Source organism: Patagioenas fasciata, chromosome 27 (genome assembly GCF_037038585.1).
Source record: "Patagioenas fasciata isolate bPatFas1 chromosome 27, bPatFas1.hap1, whole genome shotgun sequence".
NCBI lineage: Eukaryota > Metazoa > Chordata > Aves > Columbiformes > Columbidae > Patagioenas > Patagioenas fasciata.
Genome location: NC_092546.1, coordinates 3645501 through 3668670, shown reverse-complemented (window position 1 = coordinate 3668670; position 23170 = coordinate 3645501). Strand labels below are relative to the sequence as shown.

The 23170-nt window shown below is 50.2% G+C and overlaps 1 protein-coding gene across 7 annotated transcripts in view; it reads right to left on the bottom strand.

Moving 5' to 3' along the window:
- The window catches only part of DOT1L (DOT1 like histone lysine methyltransferase), a 61321-nt gene extending 39551 nt beyond the window's left edge, over nucleotides 1-21770 (bottom strand). For 2 of the 7 annotated variants that reach the window (XR_011735945.1, XM_065858122.2), the window contains exons 1-6: nucleotides 21437-21769; nucleotides 8453-8496; nucleotides 8054-8128; nucleotides 5772-5835; nucleotides 3863-4091; nucleotides 2674-2768 (exon numbers count right to left, since the gene is read on the bottom strand). Coding sequence is in view for 5 of the 7 variants with exons in the window: in XM_065858122.2 (XP_065714194.2) it covers nucleotides 2674-2768; nucleotides 3863-4091; nucleotides 5772-5835; nucleotides 8054-8128; nucleotides 8453-8496; nucleotides 21437-21517 (588 nt within the window). In the remaining 2 variants the exon portion in view is untranslated. Of the gene's footprint in view, nucleotides 1-2673; nucleotides 2769-3862; nucleotides 4092-5771; nucleotides 5836-8053; nucleotides 8129-8452; nucleotides 8497-18682; nucleotides 18937-21436 lie in introns of those variants that run through there. The other 5 variants (XR_011735946.1, XM_065858127.2, XM_071799753.1 and 2 more) reach the window with 4 other exon arrangements.
- Nucleotides 21771-23170: the final 1400 nt, after the last annotated feature.

Sequence of the window (23170 nt, the reverse complement as noted above, 5' to 3'; positions counted from 1 at the left end):
TAGTGCCATGATCTGGTCAATGGGCTGGAGTTGGACCAAGGCTTGGACTGGATGAGCTCTGAGGGCTTTTCCAACCCAGTCCATTCTGTGATTCTGTGAAGCAGAGCAGGAATTCTGGCTTCACTGACAACCTGGGGAGGGTGGAGACCCCCAGCGGGTCAGTAAAACTGTGTGTTGACAGACGTGTTTTCAAATTCTTTACATTTCAAAAGCGCTCCACAGCTTAGCAGGATAACTCACAAAAATCTTCAGTATGCTGTATGAACTTACATTTTCTTTTTTTTTAAGACAACTTGACTAAATCAAATCCATCACATTCTTTCTCTTTAGCTGAAGCTTTCCAAAGTCATCTGCATTCATTATCACAGTAACCAGAGATGTGTTGTCACAGCCAGTCTGAACTAGAAACCTAATCCAATCCGTTCCCCGCAAGCCTGTGAGTGGTGGGGGAGCCGGTCCCGCACCGCAGCAGCCGCTCGCTTGTTCAACCCGACACCACCTCGGCTGTAACCAGAACAACAACGCCGTGTGTCTTGTTCACCCACTGATCTTATGAAATACCGCTGTGCTGCTCAACCTGAAGGTACCTCACAAGCCAACACTCCTCATGTTCAATTTGTGGGTCATTTTTTCTCTGCTAATGATTTTCACCAAAGCCTTGTGTTTGCATAACAACAGGAAGGGGTACTAGCGAAAGTGAGAACTTTCCCTCTTTAACACTGATCTTGAAGTTCAATAACGAACACAGACAGGAGACCAGGTCTTGCAAGTGGCTCCCCAACAAAACCATAATGTTCCGAGAGTTGGAAATTTCCACTGAGGAAGCTAAGCAGAGTTTTAGATCCCTGTCTGGTCCTCTTCTCTACTGTGTTTCCATATTTTGCCCACACCACTGAAAAGGAGGATCAGGCTTTTTATTTTCTCCTCCCTTCACAAGGTATAATTTTCTAGGCTGTCCACACTGAGTCAGCCTGTTTGAACAACACGGAGGGATAAGTTCCTGCTCAGTCTACTGAAGAAAGTCAACTTCTTGCAGCAAGGCACGATCAACCGTTATTGTTTGCTTGGTGCTCATTTGCCTTCCAGCTTTGCCTTGGAACTGATTATCTTTGCGTGTCCCCATTGGCACAGAATCAGAAGCGGTGTAAAGAAAACCACCTGCCCGACTAAACATGATGCTTTATTTGGATGCCTACTAAACAGTCATTAACTTATACCCACCACAGGCCTCATCGGTCGGGCTACAACAGTTTAAAAGCTAAGCTGAATTTCAGTTTCAGGACACCAAAAAGGGGTGTGGCAGGATGCAAACCCCCGTCTCTACCATTCCCTCCTTCGATATGGAAGGGGTAGACACATCTCCCTCTCTCTCTGCTGCTTGAGGCCAACAGCTTCTTTTGCTTGGCCCCAGAGCCCTCTGGCCAGGGCCGTTAGGAGAAGGGAGCACCGAGGCACCAGGGAGCTGCTGGGCACCCACAGCCAGTGCGGGGGGTGTCTGGAGGCTTCAGGGGCACCCACCGCCAGTGTGGGGGTGCAGAGAAGCTTCTGGAATGCCCACAGTCAGATCTGATCAGGCCATAAAACGGGATTCTTGTCGAGACTCCACCTCTTGCGCAGATCTCTTGGAGTTACGAGCCAGATGCTGCCACCAAGAGCCCCCGGGATGGAGACTCCGCTTGCCTTGCCACCACATGTGTGAGTAAATTAACCCTCACAGCATTGCAAGTGTATCTACTTTCCGTGCACATTTGCACGTGTACTTATACTTTCCGTGCTCAATACGAGCGCGTGTATAAATAAATCCTCGCAGAATCGCGAGTGTACTTTCCTCCCGTGCTCCCACATAAGCACGTGTAATATTCCGTGCACGTCTGCAGGTGTATTTCTCCTCGCAGGACTGTGAGTGTATTATAAATTTACCCTCGCAGGATCACGAGTGTACACTTCCCGTACTCAATACGAATACGTGTATCCCTTTAAAATAATCCCACATCATATCAGGCAAGCGTGGACTCTTCCCGGACTCAGGGACGGCTCCAGAGTTGTTTTGGTGAAGCCACATGCATGCACACTGTGGATATCCTGTGGTATTAGTTGCTGCCCCTTAATAATCTTCCTCAACTGATATCCGAACCTTTATTCAAGTCACTTTTGGAGTGCTAAAACCCTATTTCTCACCCGTTTAATAAAAGTTGTTTTGGACCCCGTTGTCCCTTAAACGAATCTTGGGGTGCTCCGTGACAAGGGGCATCACTACTAACATGGCCTTTCAAACCTTTAAGATCTATTTGTTCGGTGAATTCACTCCCAGATGTGCTTAACACTCATCTCTGGCAGCCTTGTGCTAGAAACATCTCAGACACAGAGATTTAGGTGTTCAGGTGAAGCTTGCACTGCTCTATCTTTTCAATAGGCTCTATATCACGACTGTTACACCCGCTTTACACCTCCTGGTCCTGAAATCGCCGTAGGACGCGCTCAGCGCTCCCCAAGCGCCGACGGCAAACCCGCAGACACCCCACTGCTCCCTCCAGGTCTCACTGACCCACAAAGCAAAAGCAATCCGGATTAAAGCTCCGCTCTCCTTCCCGCACAGCGCTCCACGGTAACCCCGAACCGCCGCCTCCGCCTTCAACACGGCACATCCGCACAACCCACTTCCAAACAACTCACCTCAGCGTATTTGGCTGGAATATCGGCTTTTTCCACCCCGTAGTGATGTTTGCAGTTTGTGGCCGCAGCCACTTGAAGCACCACCTGGCCCACACCTGCAATGAGAAAAACACCGAACCTGAGAGCAATTTAATTGAGTAATTGAACAAACAGCCAAACCCTACCACATCCCAAAACAAGTACTTATTGGTCACACACCTACACCATTAATTCAAAGATTGGCTAAAGCACGTGTTAGAGTCTAGTCTTCAAGATTAAAGTGGGGAGGTTAGCAAAAAACCCCTGATTTTATTTCTGATTATACTGGGTAAAAGTATCTCGCATGTGAGCCTGTTACACAACCCTGCAGATACCACCTTCTTTAACCTTCCTGAACTAACAATTGTGAGCATCTTTTAGTTTGTCTGATGCCTTTCTGAATGTCTCATGTGAACACAACTCAGTGAAACAGGAAATTTCAGACTCCATTCCCACCGGGGGAGGAAGGGGGTTAAAAATAAAGAGTCGCTAAAGATCCCTGACCGGAGAGGTGTTAGGTTTTGGGGGGCAATGGCAGCCCTGTTGTATGTAAAGAACATCATCTTACTCAGCGTATCTCTTCCATGTGTGTCTGAGTCATATCTGGTCTCTTTACCATCTAAAAATATCTATTTCCTTTGAGAACTCTAACCAGTTGTAGGTTGCGAGCTGGATTTTCTGGGGCCTCACAAGGCCAAAGTATTTCAGAGGAAAAACTGCTTCGTTTTCCGATTGCACACCAAGTGTTTTTTGCTGGCAAGGGAAGGGCCGAGAGATGCCACGTTCAGACATGAAGGGCACAAACCGAACCCACTGAAAACAGGAATCCTTAGAGACGGAGCTGCTGTTGGTAGCTTTCAAGCACTATTTATAATATTGCGTCTTCTTTATAAACATATCTGCCAACAGCACCAGAAACCAAGAGCTTTCTGTAACATCTGCAGACCCAGATTTCACTACCAGCACAGGGAAGAACGTCTGGGATGTCTGTTTGGTCTATTTAATCCTGTCATAAAAAGCAGGAGCATCACTGGGGATTATCTAGAAAAGGTGCTTATCCTGCAACACAATCCTCAGCCCTGGCTTTCTTTCCAAAAACGAATTTCACCTTGTTTTAAAGAAAGGGAAAAAGAACAAGCGAAAAGAGAAAAAGAAGTTATGGGTAGCTTACCACTGCCCAAGTCGACAAACAAATCATCCTCTGTCATTTTAATTTCATCGATCATTTGGGCCACTAAGTCAAAGGAAGTTTCTCCGTAAACCTCTGGGGAAAAGGGTTCGTAGTTGTTGAGCTTCTCGGGGTCGGTGACCGAGTGGTTGTACACCTGCTGCAGGATGTGCCGCAGCAGCCCGTTGGACGGCCGCGTGTTCAGCTTCATCGGCTGCGTGGTTCCCTTCCACTGCGGGAAAGAGCGGCAGGAAAACACGAACCCAACGTGAGGACAAGGAAACGGCACCAGAAGGAGAACAAGGCTGCGCTGGGACGGCGGAGAAGGGAGAGGAATGCGCCCCAACCCTCCCTACGCCCTGCCCGTGCGCGTCTGTAAAGATAAAACCCAGCCTGCTAGAAATGGGTGGCAAAGGGAAAAATTAAGAGAAGAAAAAAAATCAGTACGTAATGTAATTATAGCAATTATGTATCATCAGTATATTAATACTGACTATATCTGGAGTAGGTGTAAAAGTCTGTCAACTCGTTTTTTATGTACTGATCGCCGCTGAGCTGCTGCTGAGTGTGCTGCCAACGTAAGAGCGACTCCACGTTCCTGCAGGAACGGGAGGGATCACCCGTAATGAACCCGTAATTCCCTCCTCCTGCGGAATATCCTTCCTAAACAGAAACCATTGAGTCTAAAAACGTTCAGCCCTCCCCGTGTGATAAGGAAAAACAAGCTAAAAAAGAACAGCTCCAGCATCCCTCCTGAACATTCCTCACTCGGGTGGCAAGAAGCAAATGAAACGATCAGGTTTGCCCTTTCAGACAACACCTGCAAATGGTGAATAGCTTCACTATTACCCAACGTACAAATTCAGATCCCTGAATGCAAATAAGCACAAGTTGCAGGGAGTCGCAGGCTCACTAAGTGAAGGAAAGTCTGGAAAAAGAGCCTTGTTGCCATAATGCTCCACACTTCAAATAACTCCCACGAGCACAGAAGAGAAAAAAATCCACCCATCCTTTCAAAATTAAACTGAATAGTAACATTAATTCATTGATCATGTCTTGCTTCCTCCAGTTCAACATTTTATACAGGTAAGAAAACCAAAAAGCTTGTTAAATGGGTCTGAAAAGAGATTCCGTTCTGCTTTGGTCAGCGACCCCGGGGAGCTGAGGGGCAAGGGGGGAATTCCTGAGCAGTGGGTCATCGCCACAACACACAGGAGGGTTCACAGGGATTATTTAAGGACCCATCAGCCACAGATTTCCCCACACAAAAGCAAATCTAGATGATAAATCCCTGTGAAACATCTACACGCTAAATGCAGAGAAACCTGTTCTTCTGGGTCGGGCCCAGAGAGCGCTGGGGAATGGGGCTGCATGGGGCTGGTGGCCAGTGGTGTCCCCAGGGGTCAGTGCTGGGTCCAGTCCTGTTTCACATGTTTATTGATGATTTAGATGAGGGGATTGAGACCATCATCATCAGATTTGCTGATGACACCAAGTTGGGAGGGAGTGTGGAGCTGCTGGAAGGCAGGAGGGCTCTGCAGAGGGATCTGGATAGACTGGAAAAATGAGCTGATTCCAATGGGATGAAGTTCACCAAGGCCAAGTGCCGGGTCCTGCCCTTTGGCCACAACAACCCCTGCAGCGCTCCAGGTTGGCACAGAGTGGCTGGAGAGCAGTCAGGCAGAAAGGGACCTGGGGGGACCAATGGACAGGAAGCTCAACAGGAGCCAACAGTGTGCCCAGGTGGTCAAGAAGGCCAATGGTGTCCTGTCCTGTATCCAAACCAGCGTGCTCAGCAGGACAAGGGCAGTGATGCAGCGGTGATGCGAACCAGACCGATCAGTGCCCGCTCGCTGGGCTTCACTGACCAGACGTGAACTCAGGGCAGCTCGATAGGCACACAGATACGTACCAACTGATGGATGCTGTCGATGGCGCGGTTGTACTTGTCACACAGCCTCTGCATGCTCTCAAAGCTGCGGGAGAGAGAACGTGGGGTCAGGCAAAACCAGAGAGCTCCACGAGACTCAAAGGGACAACCTTGTGCTTTTCTGTCACCGTACATACTGAAAGTAGGTGCTATTGAGAGTTTGTTTCTTGCAGAACACATAATTACATACACAGCTTCAGGACTATGTATGATTTCCTGTAATTCCCCCAGCAGACCAGCAGTACATGACAAATAATACTGGTGGAAAATCTGGAGAAAAGACTGAACTCCAAGTATTACTTATTAGAAAGTTTTGTAGTCTCATAGCCCATTACTGCTTTTCCACATTATCAGCTGCACAGAAATTTAAGACATCTGTAAATCTTTCTCCTTTGTTCCTCCATCCCTCCATGTCCTGAGACAAGCAGATACTTTTCTAGAATTAACTCTGGGACTGAACATGCAAACAGACCCAGGACACGATCTGAAATTTCACCCATCAGAAAAGCATCCTGATTGCTTCACGGGCCAGCGGGATTACAGTCAATTCTGGCAGATGCCTTAACGACAGCAGCTGAGAGGATTAAATCAATTTAACTCAGGCCAGGGAAGAAAAGATATTACCAGGAACATCACGTGCTACGTAATCAGAGCCACAAAGCAGCAGCAAAATAACAATAAAACCAATCTGAGGAGTTAGAGGAGCAAGAGAATTAAATCACGGCCATCCCTGGGTCAGGGGGTGGAGGGGATCAGGGGACAGCAGAAGCGGCTCCTCCATCCCCTGTGGTCCCCATCCCCACCTTGCTGGCCAGGACCCCGGTGCTCAGCACTGCCCAGCACCGCAGGCTCTGGCCACCACGCTTCACTCCACACCAAGACAGAGGCTGAAGCGGGTTCGTCTCGCTCTTCACTCGCATCCTGCTGGCAGCCTATCTGCCACAAGTCATTTTGGTGACTAATTGTTTCAAAGGAAGTGAAAAGACTAAAATCATTACCAAAACTACAGGTTTATGACTGCCTTGAAAAGCTGCGGAGAGGTGAGTTTGGGACCAGCTGGGTTTCTCTTTCGCTCGGAATCGCTGCCAGCCTCGCTGGTGCTGACCCGCAAAGGGTCCCAGCGAGGACAACAGAACCGCAAACGCTCCAGCGCTGCAGTAACCCGCACATCCACACTAACGGATCTGATGGAAGGGATCCTGGAGCCCCATTCCTCCGGCAGAATTCTTCAGGAGGAAGAAAGGGACTAGCAAGTCTCGCAATGAAGTCTCAGCACAAACCTCAGGGCTCCCCGCGAACACAGCGGCCGCCTCCAGGTGAATGCCGCACAATATACACTCAGTTTAAGCTGTTTGTGCAATGGGTATTCACATGTAACTAAATCTTACAGTTACTTCTGACTGCCCCAAGGAGCGGTGTGAATAGTTTGCCTTTTGCTGAGGGAGCTGGGGCTCTGGAGCTGGAGAAGGAGACTGAGGGGTGACCTCATTAATGTTTGCAGATATATAAAGGGTGAATGTCAGGAGGACAGAGTCAGGCTCTTCTCAGTGACAACCAATGACAGGACAAGGGGCAATGGGTACAAACTGGAACACAGGAGATTCCACGTATATATGAGAAGAAACTTGTTGGGGGTGAGGGTGTCAGAGCCTGGCCCAGGCTGCCCAGGGAGGTTGTGGAGTCTCCTTCTCTGCAGACATTCAAACCCGCCTGGACACCTTCCTGTGGAACCTCAGCTGGGTGTTCCTGCTCCATGGGGGGATTGCACTGGATGAGCTTTCCAGGTCCCTTCCAACCCCTCACATTCTGGGATTCTGCGATTCTGCTTTAGTCCCCATGCAAATGCACCCACACGCCCCCAGCCCCACGCGGAGGGGACGGGACACGGCTCCCACGCTCCCAACGCCGCTGTCTGAGCGGGAATTCTCAGTTACTACACAAGTGGAAACGCCCGTGCCATTCGGATTCCGGACACTGGACGCGGTCCAAGGGCGCGGATACCGATCATTGTTCCGGCGTGAGTAATTCCAACGTACAGCAGAGCTCGACTCTCTGCTGCGGAGTTTCCAATTATGTCCTTCATCCAGCAACCTTTGCCAACATTTCTGTTACACATTTCCTACCAAAATAACTCTGCCGAGTCTGAAGCCAGTTCAAAAGGAAAACTTCAGTTTATAGTGTCTAAGAATAACCAGTTACAAACCGATTCCCTATAAACGGTGCTGGCCTGTCTTCCTGGTGGAGAAAAAAGATACTCCTCTCACCTTTTTGTATCATAGTCAATTAAAACATAGTTTTCCATAGCAAGCTTGAGATCTGGGATTTCTTCACAGACCCACCTGGAACAAGAGAAGAAATAATGAATAAGAACATATCCAATTAAGTATAATAAGGCAGTCTGTGTCAATTCAGACTGGCGTTGCTATGTGCTAAGACAACAGTGCAGCAGCTTTATCCTCCCATTTTCCCCACATCGGCCCAACAATACTAGCAGAATTGAGAGAAAAGGACATTTATATGGCAACAATACCAATTCAGCTTCGAAAATACTTTAGCCCTGCTAAATTATAACTGCTGCCCTCCTTTATACCTCAAGACATCCATTCCCCGAGATGCAAGGAGAAATAGGAACGGGTTCTATCCACGTCTGCCTCAACACTTACCGAATTGTCTCAATAATTTCATGAGCAGCATCATGGTGTTTGTCCTGAAATACAAAGAAAACAAGAGATGTTTTCAAGAAGACCTCAGGTGTGCTGCTTGTCAGATTACGGGGATCAACGTCTTTAAGAATACAGGCGGCAAGCATGCTAGGAAAGGAGTCTGATTGCCATTAAACCCATCAAAATGAGCTCTCTAAGAGAGAATAAGCCTTAAGGAAATACATATTTTAAGTTTCTATGGACTAGCAGAAGATTTACAAGGAGGAACTGCCGCTGATTGACTCTAATTTGGGAGTTTACGCAGGAGTAACAGGTGAAATTTAACAAGCATTTCACATTCGTGCTCACAAAGCCCTTGGAGCTGCATGTGTATGCACCACGCCACAAAAAATCCTACGCTAGGGAAGTTGCAGGAGCTCCTCTATCGCTGTGTGATCCTGCGGAGCTTGGTTACCAGAGCCCATCTGCACAAAGCTGGCGTTATATTTAGACATTTGTTTCTTGAAGTGGCTTTGACCTTTTAATTAGGAGTCTCGTATCCAAGGAGCTTGCAGGGCTCCAAGTGCACAGGCTCGCTCACTCCCAAATGATTCCCCTTGTCTTCTGCTGCAGAAATGTAATTTCTATAGAGTTACCGGGGGCAATTCTATAGCAAAGGGCAGGGACAGGCAGCAGAAAGCAAGGGATTTGGGGCAGGGGACAGAAGGAAATGGAAGAGAAACGTTAATGGACAGATGACAAAAACTATCCGGGATTTCTTCTGTTTCTTCAAGACATAAGTCAAAAGGAAGCTTCTTCCATCAGTAACACAGCTTTTGTATCTGCATGAGGAAACATTTCCCCTTGAACAACCAGTTTATAGGCTCAGGATCAGCCAGCCTTGTAGTTCTCATTCCAAGAAACAGCCCCTCAGACCTGGGTCAAAACCTCGGCGGAAAGGCAGGAGAACATTGCTGAAGCCTCACAGGGATGAAGAAACACTTCCTACTTTACCAGGAGAAGCTTCCTTTGCTGCTACAGAATGCAAAGAGTTAAACCCAAGTCCAAGGGTTGCAGAGCAGACTAATCAAAGAAACACTAAACATTCCAGTTCCAATCTCAAAAAGGAGAAACAGCCAGGACAGGAGCAGTGGGGACGTTTGGGACGGAACACGCAGCGGCCTCGAACCCAACCGACATCTGCTCCTGACTCGGAGCACACACAGGAAGACAAAGCATACAGAAGGACTTCTCTTTCTTTTCATTTCTTATCTGAAAAGGATAAAAATAACCCAAGACAGTCAGCTCATCCATAAACATCCCCTATCAATTTTCACCTTTCGCTACACGCAGAATTATCACAGTAGAAACCCCCTGGGCTGATCTGGCTCTTCCAGTAAACTGTGTTCCTGGGTAGTAAGAATGTGCTTTATCAACATAAGCACATTATACCGGAAAAGTGAATTCACGCTTATTCTGGCATAACCGTTTTCTCCGGGGAATTTATATTCTTCATTGATGGTTTTGGACAGTTTCAGTGGGAGCAGAACACACGGAGAAACCCCTTGTCCTATAGGTCTTCATAAAAATACCGCTCAACGACCAAATTACCAGATGCTTTGTGTTGCGTTAAATATTGAAAAATAAATTAAAAAACCAACAAAATCTCAATGCACATCTCCAACGGCAGAGGATGCAGCTTAAGCAAGAGGTTTTACTAACACAACCTCATGCGGGGACCCCGGCCAGAAGGGGCCTTCCTGAGTTTCGTGGTGTCATTCTGCAGCAATAATGAAGTTGAGAACAGTCCCACAGTGACCGCGGCTCTGCTGCCCACACTGAAACACTCACCACGGTTACTGCAGCCTATCTAACACGCTTTGTCCCGGCAGACACGCTCCTGACATCTCATGCAAGCCTTGCAATCAAAACCAGAGACGATCTCCTGGTGTTTCTTCAAAGCAGAGAAGGCCATGGAAGAGGGAAAACAGATCTGAAGGAAACACAGAGCAGCTTCCTTTCCTTTAGAGAAACTTTAAGTCCCATTTCAACATTATGGTTGTAAGATTTAATAAGAATGGACATTAAACAGCACCACTCATCGCATCTGTATTCATGCAATTGTTTATGGCACCGATAGAGAATCTTCAGCAGCTCGAAAGGCAAGTTGAACAGAAACCTCCATCCGCGGCGCCGAACCCAAACCCAGCCGGCCGGAGCCACGCAAACACAAGTTATTTCATGCGACAAGACCTCATCTCTTTAATGTGGTCTATACAGTAAGCATTTAAAGTAAAAAGTTACCATTTATAGTAATAATTGAGAACACCCAAAGCTATTCATAACAACTTTATTAAAACAACACTAGGCATGCATTAAAAGTTGGCTATTGCAGCCAGTTCTCTCCAGCTGGACCTTATAATAAAGAGTTCTCCTTTTCAACCTAAACGTACAATTTAAAATCGAAACGTGAGCTCCCAGAGAAACTCCAACAGTTTTTGCCAGGATATTTCGTTGGAAAATCAACAGAATTTCTGATCATGGGGGTGGTCAAAGGGAAAATAAAAGGATAATGAGTGTTTCTATGTGCTTCAGTGCTCCAGCCAGCCCTCTGGGTACAAGAGACATCTTGTATCTCACAGATATGAGAAGCCCTATGTGTGGTTTTAAAGGCCAAGTAACACGGTGCCCAAAAGCTCTTCCCAAATATGTATTTTCAGGCAATCATTATCATTTTCTATAATTGCATACGGTTTGTTAACCCAAATTAACAAAATCATCAATATGACCAGGACTTCCAAGTTCTCAGTAGCAATCACAGCTATTGCTCCAACACACACACACGTGAAAACTCAAGGGTCCCCAGTCATACAACGCATCTTACAAACAGCACTTCAGTCATCGATCGATAACTTTGTCCAACAAAGCGCCCAATTTCTAATGAAAACAGCTGGATAAGGAGATTTGCAGAGTACTGAAGTGAGAATGACACCTGTTACACTTTTGCCACAAGCCAGCTGCTCCAAGGGCTTTTCACTGTAACACACACCCTGCACCAGGTGTGGCTGGTTGGGTTACATTATTTTTTCACATTAATATCCCTTAGGATATGGCATTATTTAGATATAATTCTGTAATCCGGTAGCGTATCCTGGACTCTGGGTGTATCTGAACGAGACTGGTTATCTCACAGCGCAACGATCCACAGTCTGAAGTCAATCTCCAACCTAAAAGAACACGCGCAACTCAACCGGGCAGCAAGGAACGACACCCTGGTGCCCTCCGAAATCCAGCTCTTTCTGTATTTAGGCCCTCGTTAGGCCAGTGTGCTTATCCTGCAGGGGCTTGGGGCTGAACACCGTGTTCTGCTGAACTTCATTTCCAAACTGTGATCCTCAGGAGGTCTGATCAGTCTGCAGTGCTACACAATGGAGTAGAAAGCCTAAACCTGCAAACCTGAGAGAACAAATGGTTTGAAAAACCTGGATAAGGTCCTGAACAACAGCAATCCAGCTCATGCGCTTTCTATCAGCAGCTCTCAAAGCACCACACAAAGAGCTTGCAGACCCCTTATCTCTTCGTGGATGGGCACGTTCTCGTGCGCAGTTTTGGCTGCCCAAGGCTGTCCCACAGCAAGAGCAGCTCTTCCCTGTGCAGAGCCAGAGCACATCACCTCCCAAAACGGGCCAGGTGGCCCCAGTGGCTCTCAGAGAGCTGCAAACCAGTTGTGGTCAAGCACTTGCAAAGCAGGAGGAAGAGATCTCCCTCCAGCTTTCCACTGCCCACCAGAGAAAACGAAACCTGAAACTAGTCACAAATAAATCAGCAGTGACACTCGTGTACTTCCGAATGATTGTCTTTAGATGCTGTTCCACTCAGGTAGCACTGGGTCCCAAGTACTGACCACTGGCTCCACTCCTGCATTCACAGAGGCCTCTTTGATTCGCCAAATTCCCATCGGCAAACGATCCGTTTGACTCCCAAAATAAAGGAGGTCGGTCTCCAGCCCCGGCTGAAGGAGCAGCCGGGTTGCTGCAGGGGCAGCTCCCTCTCCCCAGGCAGTGGTCCATAAATCCAGAGAAGAGGATGTTACAGCTGGAGACAAGATGGTGAGCAGAGATCAAAAAGATGGATTAGGAAAAGCCAATCAATCTTGCCAAAGACTAGAGGGACAAGCGCCTCTTTAATGTCCCTGAGGTTTCCTCCATCTGTGGTGGATGATAAGCGCTTCTCTAGACACCAGAACAGCAACAGGAGCTACTGCAGCGGCAGGAAGGCGTCCAGGACCTGCGGGCGCCTCTCAAACCACCGCACCCAGCTGGGCAGGAGTTCGCGTTCCTCCTCCCATGGGTTTCACTCCATTTACACCCAGTCTAGAAAGATTCTCCAATGCAGCCTCTCCATCCAGAGCGTGTCCAATACACCTGCAAACAGCGGCTGACAAGAGCCTGTGAAAAGCCGGGACAAAAGTATTTCCAGCTGCTGCCGCAGCAAAGCGCGGCCCGGCCAGGGCAGGGCTCGACCCCGTGGTCCTGCCGACTACGCCACCCGGCGCCCGCGTTCCAACGCCTGCGCCTCGTGCTCAAACGCCAGTTACGCTCCGAGTATGAGAAAGGGAAAGTCTGCTCCTTGCAATATTTCTATAACCAGACTTCTTTTAATATTATCCCAAATCAAGATTGTGTCATTTAGCTTCCATATCAACAACCAAAGCACAACTCTTTCTACCAGGCAAGATGAGAACCAAGAGTCTTCTTTGAAGCATCCAATTATTGTCCCTCCCTTACATCAAAAAAGTGTATACGTATACTTGTGAATGTCCTTACATTAGTATATATAAGCAGAGATCTCTGCTTTTCTCCCAGCCCCACAGACACTGCAAGCGGAGCAAGAGCTGCCAAGAGTGTATTTGGAAATACAGCACGAGAGCGGCCAAGTTTGATGCAGTTTCAGAGTTTAATGTCACACAAAACTACATGGAAAACATAGAGGGTGTCATGGCCTCCTTAGCGGATACATAAGGACTTGTATAGAAAAAAATAAGCTGGGCCCAAAATCCAAAATATGCTAAAACTGCTCCAGGTAATCCCCATATAGCATGACTATAGTTGATCAGGGATTTTCAGACAAGACGATGTGGGTGCAGCAGGGACTGACGCTTTGATCGCAGCTACCTAAAGCACAATAAAACCGCTCTGCCTTTCACAGCAATTCCAACTGTTGCTACGGACACGGCACAAACGCAGGAGCGCGGTTCCCATGGCGGTGGGCAGGAGGGGCGAACAAACACAGCGACACGCAGCGCCCAGGACACAGAGCCCGGCTGGGGATGAAGCGGTTCTATCGCGCAAAAAGGCAGATTAGTGAAATAAATAATAAGAAGAATGGAATATGTTGGGGAATGCAACTATTTGGGTAAAACAGTACCGTGCGCTGGTGTAAAATATCACCATCTCAGTTGAGTTTTAGGCAATATCCTCTTGCTCCAGGCCAGCACGCACACAGCAAAGCCAGGCCTAGCTAAAACTAGAACTTCAGGGTGTTTTGTGAGTGACCCTACAATATTACAACATCTTCTTCATGCGTTGCAAATTGCTCTTTATTCTAATAAGCAGGGAGGGAAGCCAAACGAGACCAAGGCTGCCAGTGATAATATATCATACCATCTATCATATCAAATCACCTGCAGCACAATGGAAATCCAGCTGAGGAATGAAAAAATAGTCTTAAAAGGCCAAACATGTTATAATTTCAGAAGTATATACTGTCCAACACTAATAATACTGCTGAGGTATAAGAAGTAAACGACTAATGCCAAAAGCTCAGGAAATTGCCCTTCGCACTATAGGGAAAATATCAGCAAGTATCTCAATGGCAGAAATAGTATTAAACCCCAGCAATTTTTAGTAAGCAACTTATTCAGAACTTTCTGCAGTGTTCTGGGTTTTGGAAGCTTCCAACACTTCACGGAGCTGTCTCCAGCCCTTCCTTACGTTTTCCACCTAACGCTAAAAAGTTCTCTCGGTGTAGATTTTTAGGAAACTACTCAGAACAGGAACTTCTTCGTTATTCATAGATCTGTTCCTATCTATGAAGCCATCGTTTCCTGCTGTAAAATATACTCACCCTCTTCCTATGCTCTAAAAATAGCACCTACTCCGTTTGATATCTATAGCAGCATGTGGCAAATACCGTATATTCAGTTTTATCTCCTGTTCCTCAAGAGTTAGTTTTGTCTTTAATAATTACTAGGAAAGTAAATATATTATGTTCACGGATTCTTAACAGGAAGTTCTGCCTCTGCGGATCCTTCTGTTAGGAAGGAGAAAATAAATTAAGCGAAAATATTTTCAACATATTGAGACATGTTATGCTTATCAACTTGTGATAAATACAGTGTCAGGGGAGAGAAAAGCACCCCAGCTCTGGTCCTCATCCTGATCATCGGGGTGAAAAGCTTCAATCAGACCAAGGTTAACTCAAAGCAGGAAGAAAAAAACAAGGTAGTAAGAAAGAAGAGTAGGAAAGTCGACATATGGATGTCTGGGGAGCAGGGTGATTAGGTTTCCCATAAATCTTGCATACCAAGAGGTAAGATATTTTGCCTAAATTCCCAGGGGGAGCACAACTCAGTCACATATCCGAGGCTTGAAGGGATAATGGGCTCCATGCACACCAGGGCTGCCAGGGCGGGAGGCGCAGCATCTCCTGGGCACGCTGGCGGCTGTCAGTGCCGCGTCCAGCTCTAACCGATGGGTGAATGCGAGGCAGACAAATGTGCATTACCTGAGCTGGAACTCTGGCCGGGACAGGAACGTTAATCCTCCCTCATCCGCTGACAGGGGCAAAAGGGAAAGAAGGGCAATCCTGAACAGCTACTCTGTCTTTCAACAGTCACCCTGCAGATAATTCAGTTATGTGAAAAATAAAGAGCACTGCAGCCTTAAGATGTGATACCAGAGAACAACTTGGACTTTGCTATAGAAATACCAGGATTGATATCGTACCCAACTGGGCAGAGCTTTGCACAAAACCAGGTCCAAACACGGAACAAGGACCGAATTGTCACTCAGGGCAAGTTCTACTTCAAAGGGTGAAGCCCAGAAGAAAACTCCCATTCTGTAATAACCACGTGTGCGCAATTAAACGCCGCACAGCTAAGTTACGTTCTTCCTCACCTCCCAACAGCACATTGCCAGGTTCCCTTTGGCATCCCTGAGAGCAGAAAAGTGCAGAAAAAATGATGCAACTGTGCCAATTCTGTCATTTGCTTCTGTGTAATGTGCTGGGCAGCAAAGAAACTTGAGTACTTTTGAAATGACCGAGTCAATTATTTCCCAGTTTTACACTATTCTGTGTTTTTTTCAGAAGCGGGGAGGGCAGCGGGGTGTTGAGAAATCGGAAGTCTGCTCAACTTTTCGAGCCTTTTTTGTTCACTTAGAGAAGCTCCTACACGTAATTAGTCATCCCCACACACATTTCCCAACAAGCTGCATTGACAGCATCTGTGAAATCAGAGAAAATCCCCTAACCTCTGCCACCGCTGACGGATTTTTGGGCCATTACTCAGGGTGTGAGGAGGCTGTGCCTGGCAAAGCCAGCTCGGCGGTTTCCCTGCCCCGGATGAGTCACAGAGCAGGGCGGAGGGGGCGCCCGGGAAAACGCTGCAGCCCAGCGTGTTCTTTCCAGCACAGATACTGTCAGCCACGCAGCCCCAGAGCCGCGGACGGACAGACAGACAGCATCACCGTGTCCCCCCCGTGCCACAGCTGCTCCCCCCAGCACAAGCTGATCCAAGGGAAAACCCACACGCACGTGGAAAACGTGACACTGTTTTCCAGCGGCTCATCTTAGAGTCACGGAATCATTTTGGTTGGAAAAGACCCTCAAGATCGTAGAGTCCAACCGTTCCCCATCCCCGGCACTGCCTCATGTCCTGAGAACCTCATGTCCGTCTGTCCAGCCCTCCAGGGATGGTAACTCCAGCACTGCCCTGGGCAGCCTGTTCCAATGCCCCACAGCCCTTTGGGGAAGAAATTGTTCCCAGATCCAACCTCAACCACCCCTGGGCAACTTGAGGCCGTTTCCTCTGCTCCTGGCGCTTGTTCCTGGGGAGCAGAGCCCGACCCCCCTGGCTCCAGGCTCCTTTAGGCAGAGCTGGAGTGCGATGGAGCGTGTGGAAGGGCTGGATTTGTACAACAAAACAGCAAACGCGAGCGGCTGTGGGAGCACAGGACCAGCCTCAGCAACACCCAGCTCGGGCATGACAGCAAAGGGACCCATTTAGGACCCTCCTAAATTGATCTTACCATACTGTGCTACAGCACCCAACTTCAGCAACCGCTCCCACGCTGTCTCAGACGTCTAAGCTCATAACCAGAAAAGCTATTCCCAGTAAAGCTGAGTGACACACACACAAAAAAGTACTAAATTCTTAAATAAGGTTGGTAATTCATCTCCAGTGCAGACCCTTAGTTTCAGAGGTGACAGTCCCTGCGGGCTGTGATCTATCCCCAAGCACAGCACATTCCTCTGGTGACAGAGCAGGATCAGCTGCATCACCCACCAGTGGAGGGAGGGAAAGAACCCCCACGACACACACGCTCCTTGCCCTTCCCCCTGTCCAACGGCGGTATCATCACGCTCGATCCCATTCCTCCTCGCCTCTCCAACAGCTGCACCGAGATGCTCTGACAACACTCAATTAGCCAACGAGGATTTTGTGCCACTGTGACTGAGTGGAAAGTCAGCAGCAAAGAGGAGGAACACAGACAAATCCATGAATTATTCAAGCCAGACTTATCACAGTTACTAATTTGGAGGTTTAAGCTCCAGTGGCTCATGGAAGACGCGTCTCACCCAGGTAGGATGTGCACAATGGCTCAACCAGCGCTGCCCCTCATGGGACAGAGTCAAGGGCCCGAGATTTCGAGGCTGTAAGATGGGAATATAGTTGGTTAAAGGTACTCAGAGCGTCATCAGTTCCCAGGCGCTATCACACAAACGCCTGGTCCTGGCCAGCTGAACAGGGAGGGGAGAACACAGCACCCAGAGCCCTGGGCCACGTGGAGGTTTGCAGTCACCCTTCGGGGGGCGAACAACAGGAGGGCCCTCCAGATGAAAAGAGCAAGGGGAGACAGGCAGGTGTCTAATTCTGAAACCTGAAAGGACTTGCAGAGCATGCACCAGGACAGGCAGTGACTCACAGCCACGAGGGACGGACGCGGTGCCGGAACGGCCGAGCCCCAGCCAACACAGCCCAGCCTGGCCCAGCAGGGCTGTGCCCCCGGAAGCACTCACACCGGCTCTGATAGCCCTGCAAACCCCCCTGGCGCGAGCCCACGGGACAGGAGATACGCGAACCACGGTGTCCCCTTACTGACGCACGTGCTGCCAGAAAACTGGCTTTTCCACATTCACAAGCTCCGGCGTTGCACCTCAGTGAACGTGGATTTTGGTGACAAGAATGAGCTCCAGCAGCTCCGGAGCCTCCTGTTGCTCAGCTCTGTACATGAGCAAACCCGCACTGCTGCCAGAGATGTATCAGCAGAACCACGCCAGAGCAGATCGTGGAACCGAGCCAGGTTTAAAAATATAAACCACCCCACACACGTTTTCCCCCACACGCCATGGGCTGCGGCTCCTTCAGCAGGAGCTGTTGTCTACAGGAGTTCAAAGTACAGCCTCAGACACCCCGCAGATAAGGCAGAATGCACCACGATATGAAAATCATCCATGTTCAAACCTCATAAATATTCAGATTTAACTAGAGTAGAAGTTAGAGGTGAAAGGATGAACCACTTTAAGGACAATTCTCTGGAATAAAACTAAATATCTACAAGTCTCAGAACTACAAGAGGACTTCACTCCTTATACCCATCAGACCTATCTCTAAGCAGTAAATACCAAGTTGCACCTATCAGTACATAATGACCACAAATGCCATCCCCTGTTGGCATCAGCCTATTTATCACCACCCAGATCCATTAACCCTGCTTGCCCACCCATCTGAGCACGATGTTCTTCCCTTATCCAGCCCTGTATTTCATCCACTACCAAAACAACTTTTAAATGCAGTATCGCTGGGTGCTGCCAACCTAACGTAAAGAACGGGGCAGGTATGTGGGAGTCAAGGAGTTAAAGAGCACACAATAGAACACGCTCACTTCAGCTCTGATTAAGCGGGGCACTCGTAAAAACAGAGGTCAACATCAGAAAATATTTTGTGAGTCATGAGGAGAGATTACTCACCATGCACTATTCAACTTACTCATCACAGTGTGCCATGGACAGAACTGCTCACCACGGATCCATCAGGAAACCGTGCCCTTTCCTTTGAGACGGCGGGGGAAGGAGTCACACTTTCAGTTCAGCGTAAGGCGGTGGGAGGCTGATCTGCAACACCAGCGCTCTCCTCCCACGGCCCTAATTACACTGGGAGGGAAATACGTGTTTCACATCACCCTCCCCGGCTCTTTCTGCATCCCCAACAAGCTGCAGTTTGTCAGCTGAGCTATTGTGCAAACTCAGCAGTCTGGAGAGACCCCACTTCTATTATCCATGAAATAAGCAGCAATCCTGCAATAAATAGACATGTCATTAATCCAAGCAGCCTTTAATATGAGACATAAGACCCTTCGCCTTTTACGCAGCAATACTGACGCCGCTAATTTAAGATGTAGTGAGAGCATAAAAATAGCCAAGTTACTCAATGCGGGTTACATCACGCTCAGCACGCAGCAGGTCTGCAACACCAGTCACCCTGATCCTGGGAAAGATGATTCCCTGCCATTCCTGGCGCTCTCACCAAAAACAATTAGCAAGGACTGCGAGCTTCCAAAGAGAGCTGGAGAGAAAGGGGGGGGGGGGGAAATACACCTCACTGCATCCAACAGGAAGCACCAAGAACGCTGCTAAATAAAACTACTTAAAGTGTATTTCCCCCCCACCCCCAGGTATCCCACCTTGCTTCCTAGGAACCGAGCAGCAGAACGAGCAGTGAAACTAAGAAATGTTCTGCTTACGTCAAACAGAGCTGAGCTCTGAAACCACAGCGGTGCAGACAGCGCCGGCAGCTCCAGGCACAGCGCCGGCAGCTCCAGGCTGAGCCGGCGAGGAGAGCAGGCCGGACACACCGCGGCGTTATCCCTACAGCTCCAGAGCCCGTGTGCCGCCCAGGGCAGAGCCGCGAGCGGCGTGTGTACGCACGAGTGTGCATGCGTCTGTAACACAGCGCGAGCTTCGCACCCAGGCTGCAGGATGGGCTCCAGATGAACTTCTGTATTACTGTGGAAAACATCTGCACTGCAAAGAGGTGGGTTTAACGGCAGGATGTTTGGGTTTGGGGGTATTGCTAACCCACGCACGTGTGGATAAGCACCCCTGCCCGTTGTGTTTGTGATTAACTGGGAAAGAACATCTATGTGCTCTGCCATCTCCTGAACCGGCTGCTCAAGTTTTCCTCAATTAACCAAATCCTTATTTCCCAGTGAAACGCACATGGGGTGGGGGGAGGTTGTAGGTCGCGATTTGTTTTGTTTTCTTAAAGCCTGTAGGAAGTTTTGCGAATATACATAAAAACCGTTCCTTCATTCCAGATAAACCCCTAACCTACATAAGCTTTAGCCTATACTCGGCACAGCCAGCTCGGAGACACAAGTTAATATTTGGCAACTCAAACCGAACTGGTCATCGTTCTACTTTCAGTTTCTGTCGATTTGAGCAGAGCGCGCGCCCGCGAACACATGCGAATGACAGAACGGCTGCGGCAGCCGGCGGAACCCGCGCGCCGGCCGCCACGGGGGTGTTTTGGACAGCACAGGCACGGCAACAGCACCAACAGGCAGGCGGTAGAGCCGGATCCGCAGCCATCTCCCCTGCCACAAGCGATAGGTTTCTAATCATTCACACACAGGCGCGTCGCGACTGCCGAGCGAGCAACAACACCAGCAGCATCGGCCGCCTCAGCCTGCGTGTCCCAGGGTGTTCTCCCCGTGAAGCAGCACACGTACGAGAGCACAGCCTGAAACACAAGGGATAATCAACAGCACTCAGGCCAAGTATATACATACATAGAAAGCGATTTTTCCTGTTACAAACTGGTCTCGAGGGGGCTACAAACAGAGTGAAAAATCGCTCGAGGGTTGGTACAAACCCTACGCACGTACAAAAATAAAAACCAACCCAAACCTCTCAAGCCTTTGGCCTCTCGTGAGATTTTCGCTCATCCGAACACGGGCGTTGTTATCAAGGTCACCTATCTCTCACTCGGGCTCGGGAGAGGCGGGGAAAAGTCCAGCAAGTTGGGGAAAAAACCGCTCACAGGACTGAATGGGGGACAAGTGACATTTTCTCTGAAAGCACGCGGGTTACGGCTGCCATCAACCGACAAACCTGACTTGAATTCCCTTCAGACCCAATAAAAGAGAAGCTCCAAGGGCACTGGTTCGAGGGGAACCCAAGCAACAGCACCAACCCTACCGAAGGCAGAGCCCACAATTAAGGCTTCTCCCCGGCTTATTTCCCCTCCTGCCGCCGGGTTTGGGAGGGGGTCGGTAATTCAGGCGGTATTGATCAGCCAGAAGCCCCCTCGGCTTCCCCCCCGCTCCAAGCAGCTCTGGTTATTCACCGGTTACACGAGCCGGGCACAGACGAACATGAAAACTTTTCATTAACCAGTCCTCCTCCTCCTCCCCGCCCTTCAGTTTAGTCAACCAATTATCAAAAGAAATGGGGGGTTTGACTCGCAGGAGAGCGGAGCCCCCGGCCCCGGGGTCGCTCCCGCATGGGAAGCGCTACCGGGTGAAGAACGCGATTGCAGCCGCTCCCGGGAAGAACCGGCGGCAGCGGCGGATTAACAAGTGCCGGAGAGCGGCGCGGGCCGGGAGAGGACGGAGGGAGGAGGGAAGGAGCCGGGGCCGCGGCGAGGACGCAGGCAGGGAGGGAAGGACGCGGGGCCGCCGGGGCCGCGGGGCCGAGCGGGGCAGGTGCCGGGCTCATACTCACGTAGACGGGCAGCGGCCAGGGGTAGACGGCGGGCTCGGCTCCCACGGGCGACTTCAGCCGGAGCTCCAGCCTCTCGCCCATGTCGGCAGCCGGAGAAGAGGCGGCGGCGGCCCCGCACCATGCTAGAGGGGCCGGCTGGGGCGGGGTGTGGCGGCCGGGCCCGGCCGGGGGCGGGTGCGGTGCGGTGCGGCGGGGGCGGGGAGGGGAGGCCGGTGCCGGGGGGGCGCCCGCTCCCGCGCCTCCTCTATTGTCGTTAGCGGCTCGCGGGGCTCTCCGGCGCCGCCGCCATCTTGGGCCGGCGCGAGGCGCAGCACAATGAGCGCCGCGCGGCCCGGACGACGCGCCAGACGCGGGGGGCGGGCGCGGCCGCGCGCTCCCTCCCCCTGTCCTCAGCTGCCCTCCCCGCGCGCGCCCCCGCCGCGCGCGCGCCGCCGCCCGCCGCCCCCTCCCCCTCGCCCCGCGCGCGCGCGGCCGCGCGTGCCGAGGCGGCGCGAGAGCTCCCGCGTCTCGCCCGCGGGCGGCGCGCGGGGTCACGCGCACGGCGGGGCACGAGCGGCACGTCGCGCACGAGGCGGGGGGACAGGCTGGGGCTGGCACGTGCGCGGGGACAGCTCGAGGCAGTGGGGCGGCCGTGCAGAGCGGGGACCCCGTGTCACCGCGCCACCCGCACTCGGTGACCCTGCAAGGCTGGAACACCCGTGTGACACTGGAACACCCGTGTGACACTGGAAAACCCGTGTGACACTGGAACACCCGTGTGACACTGCATCCGTGTGACACTGGAACACCCGTGTGACACTGTGTCTGTGTGACACTGGAACACCCGTGTGACACTGCGTCCGTGTGACACTGGAACACCCGTGTGACACTGTGTCTGTGTGACACTGGAACACCCGTGTGACACTGGAACATCTGTGTGACACTGTGTCTGTGTGACACTGGAACACCCGTGTGACACTGGAACATCTGTGTGACACTGTGTCTGTGTGACACTGGAACACCCATGTGATACTGGAACACCCATGTGACACTGTGTCTGTGTGACACTGGAACACACGTGTGACACTGTGTCTGTGTGACACTGGAACACCCGTGTGACACTGGAACACCCGTGTGACACTGCATCCGTGTGACACTGGAACACCTGTGTGACACTGGAACACCTGTGTGACACTATGTCCGTTTGACACTGGAACACCCGTGTGACACTGTGTCTGTGTGACACTGGAACATGCATGTGACACTGTGTCTGTGTGACACTGAAACACGTGTGTGGCACTGCATCCGTGTGACACTGGAACACCCGTGTGATACTGGAACACCCGTGTGACACTGTGTCTGTGTGACACCGGAACACCTGTGTGACACTATGTCCATTTGACACTGGAACACCCGTGTGACACTGTGTCCGTGTGACACTGGAACACCTATGTGGCACTGCATCCGTGTGACACTGGAGCACCCATGTGAAACTGTGTCTGTGTGACACCGGAACACCTGTGTGACGCTGTGTCCGTTTGACACTGAAACACCCATGTGACACTGTGTCTGTGTGACACTGGAACACCTATGTGGCACTGGAACACGTGTGTGACACTGCACCCGTGTGACACTGGAACATCCGTGTGACACTGCACCCATGTGACACTGTGTCCATGTGACACTGGAACATGCATGTGACACTGCAACACTTGTGTGACACTGTGTCCGTGTGACACTGGAACACGCATGTGA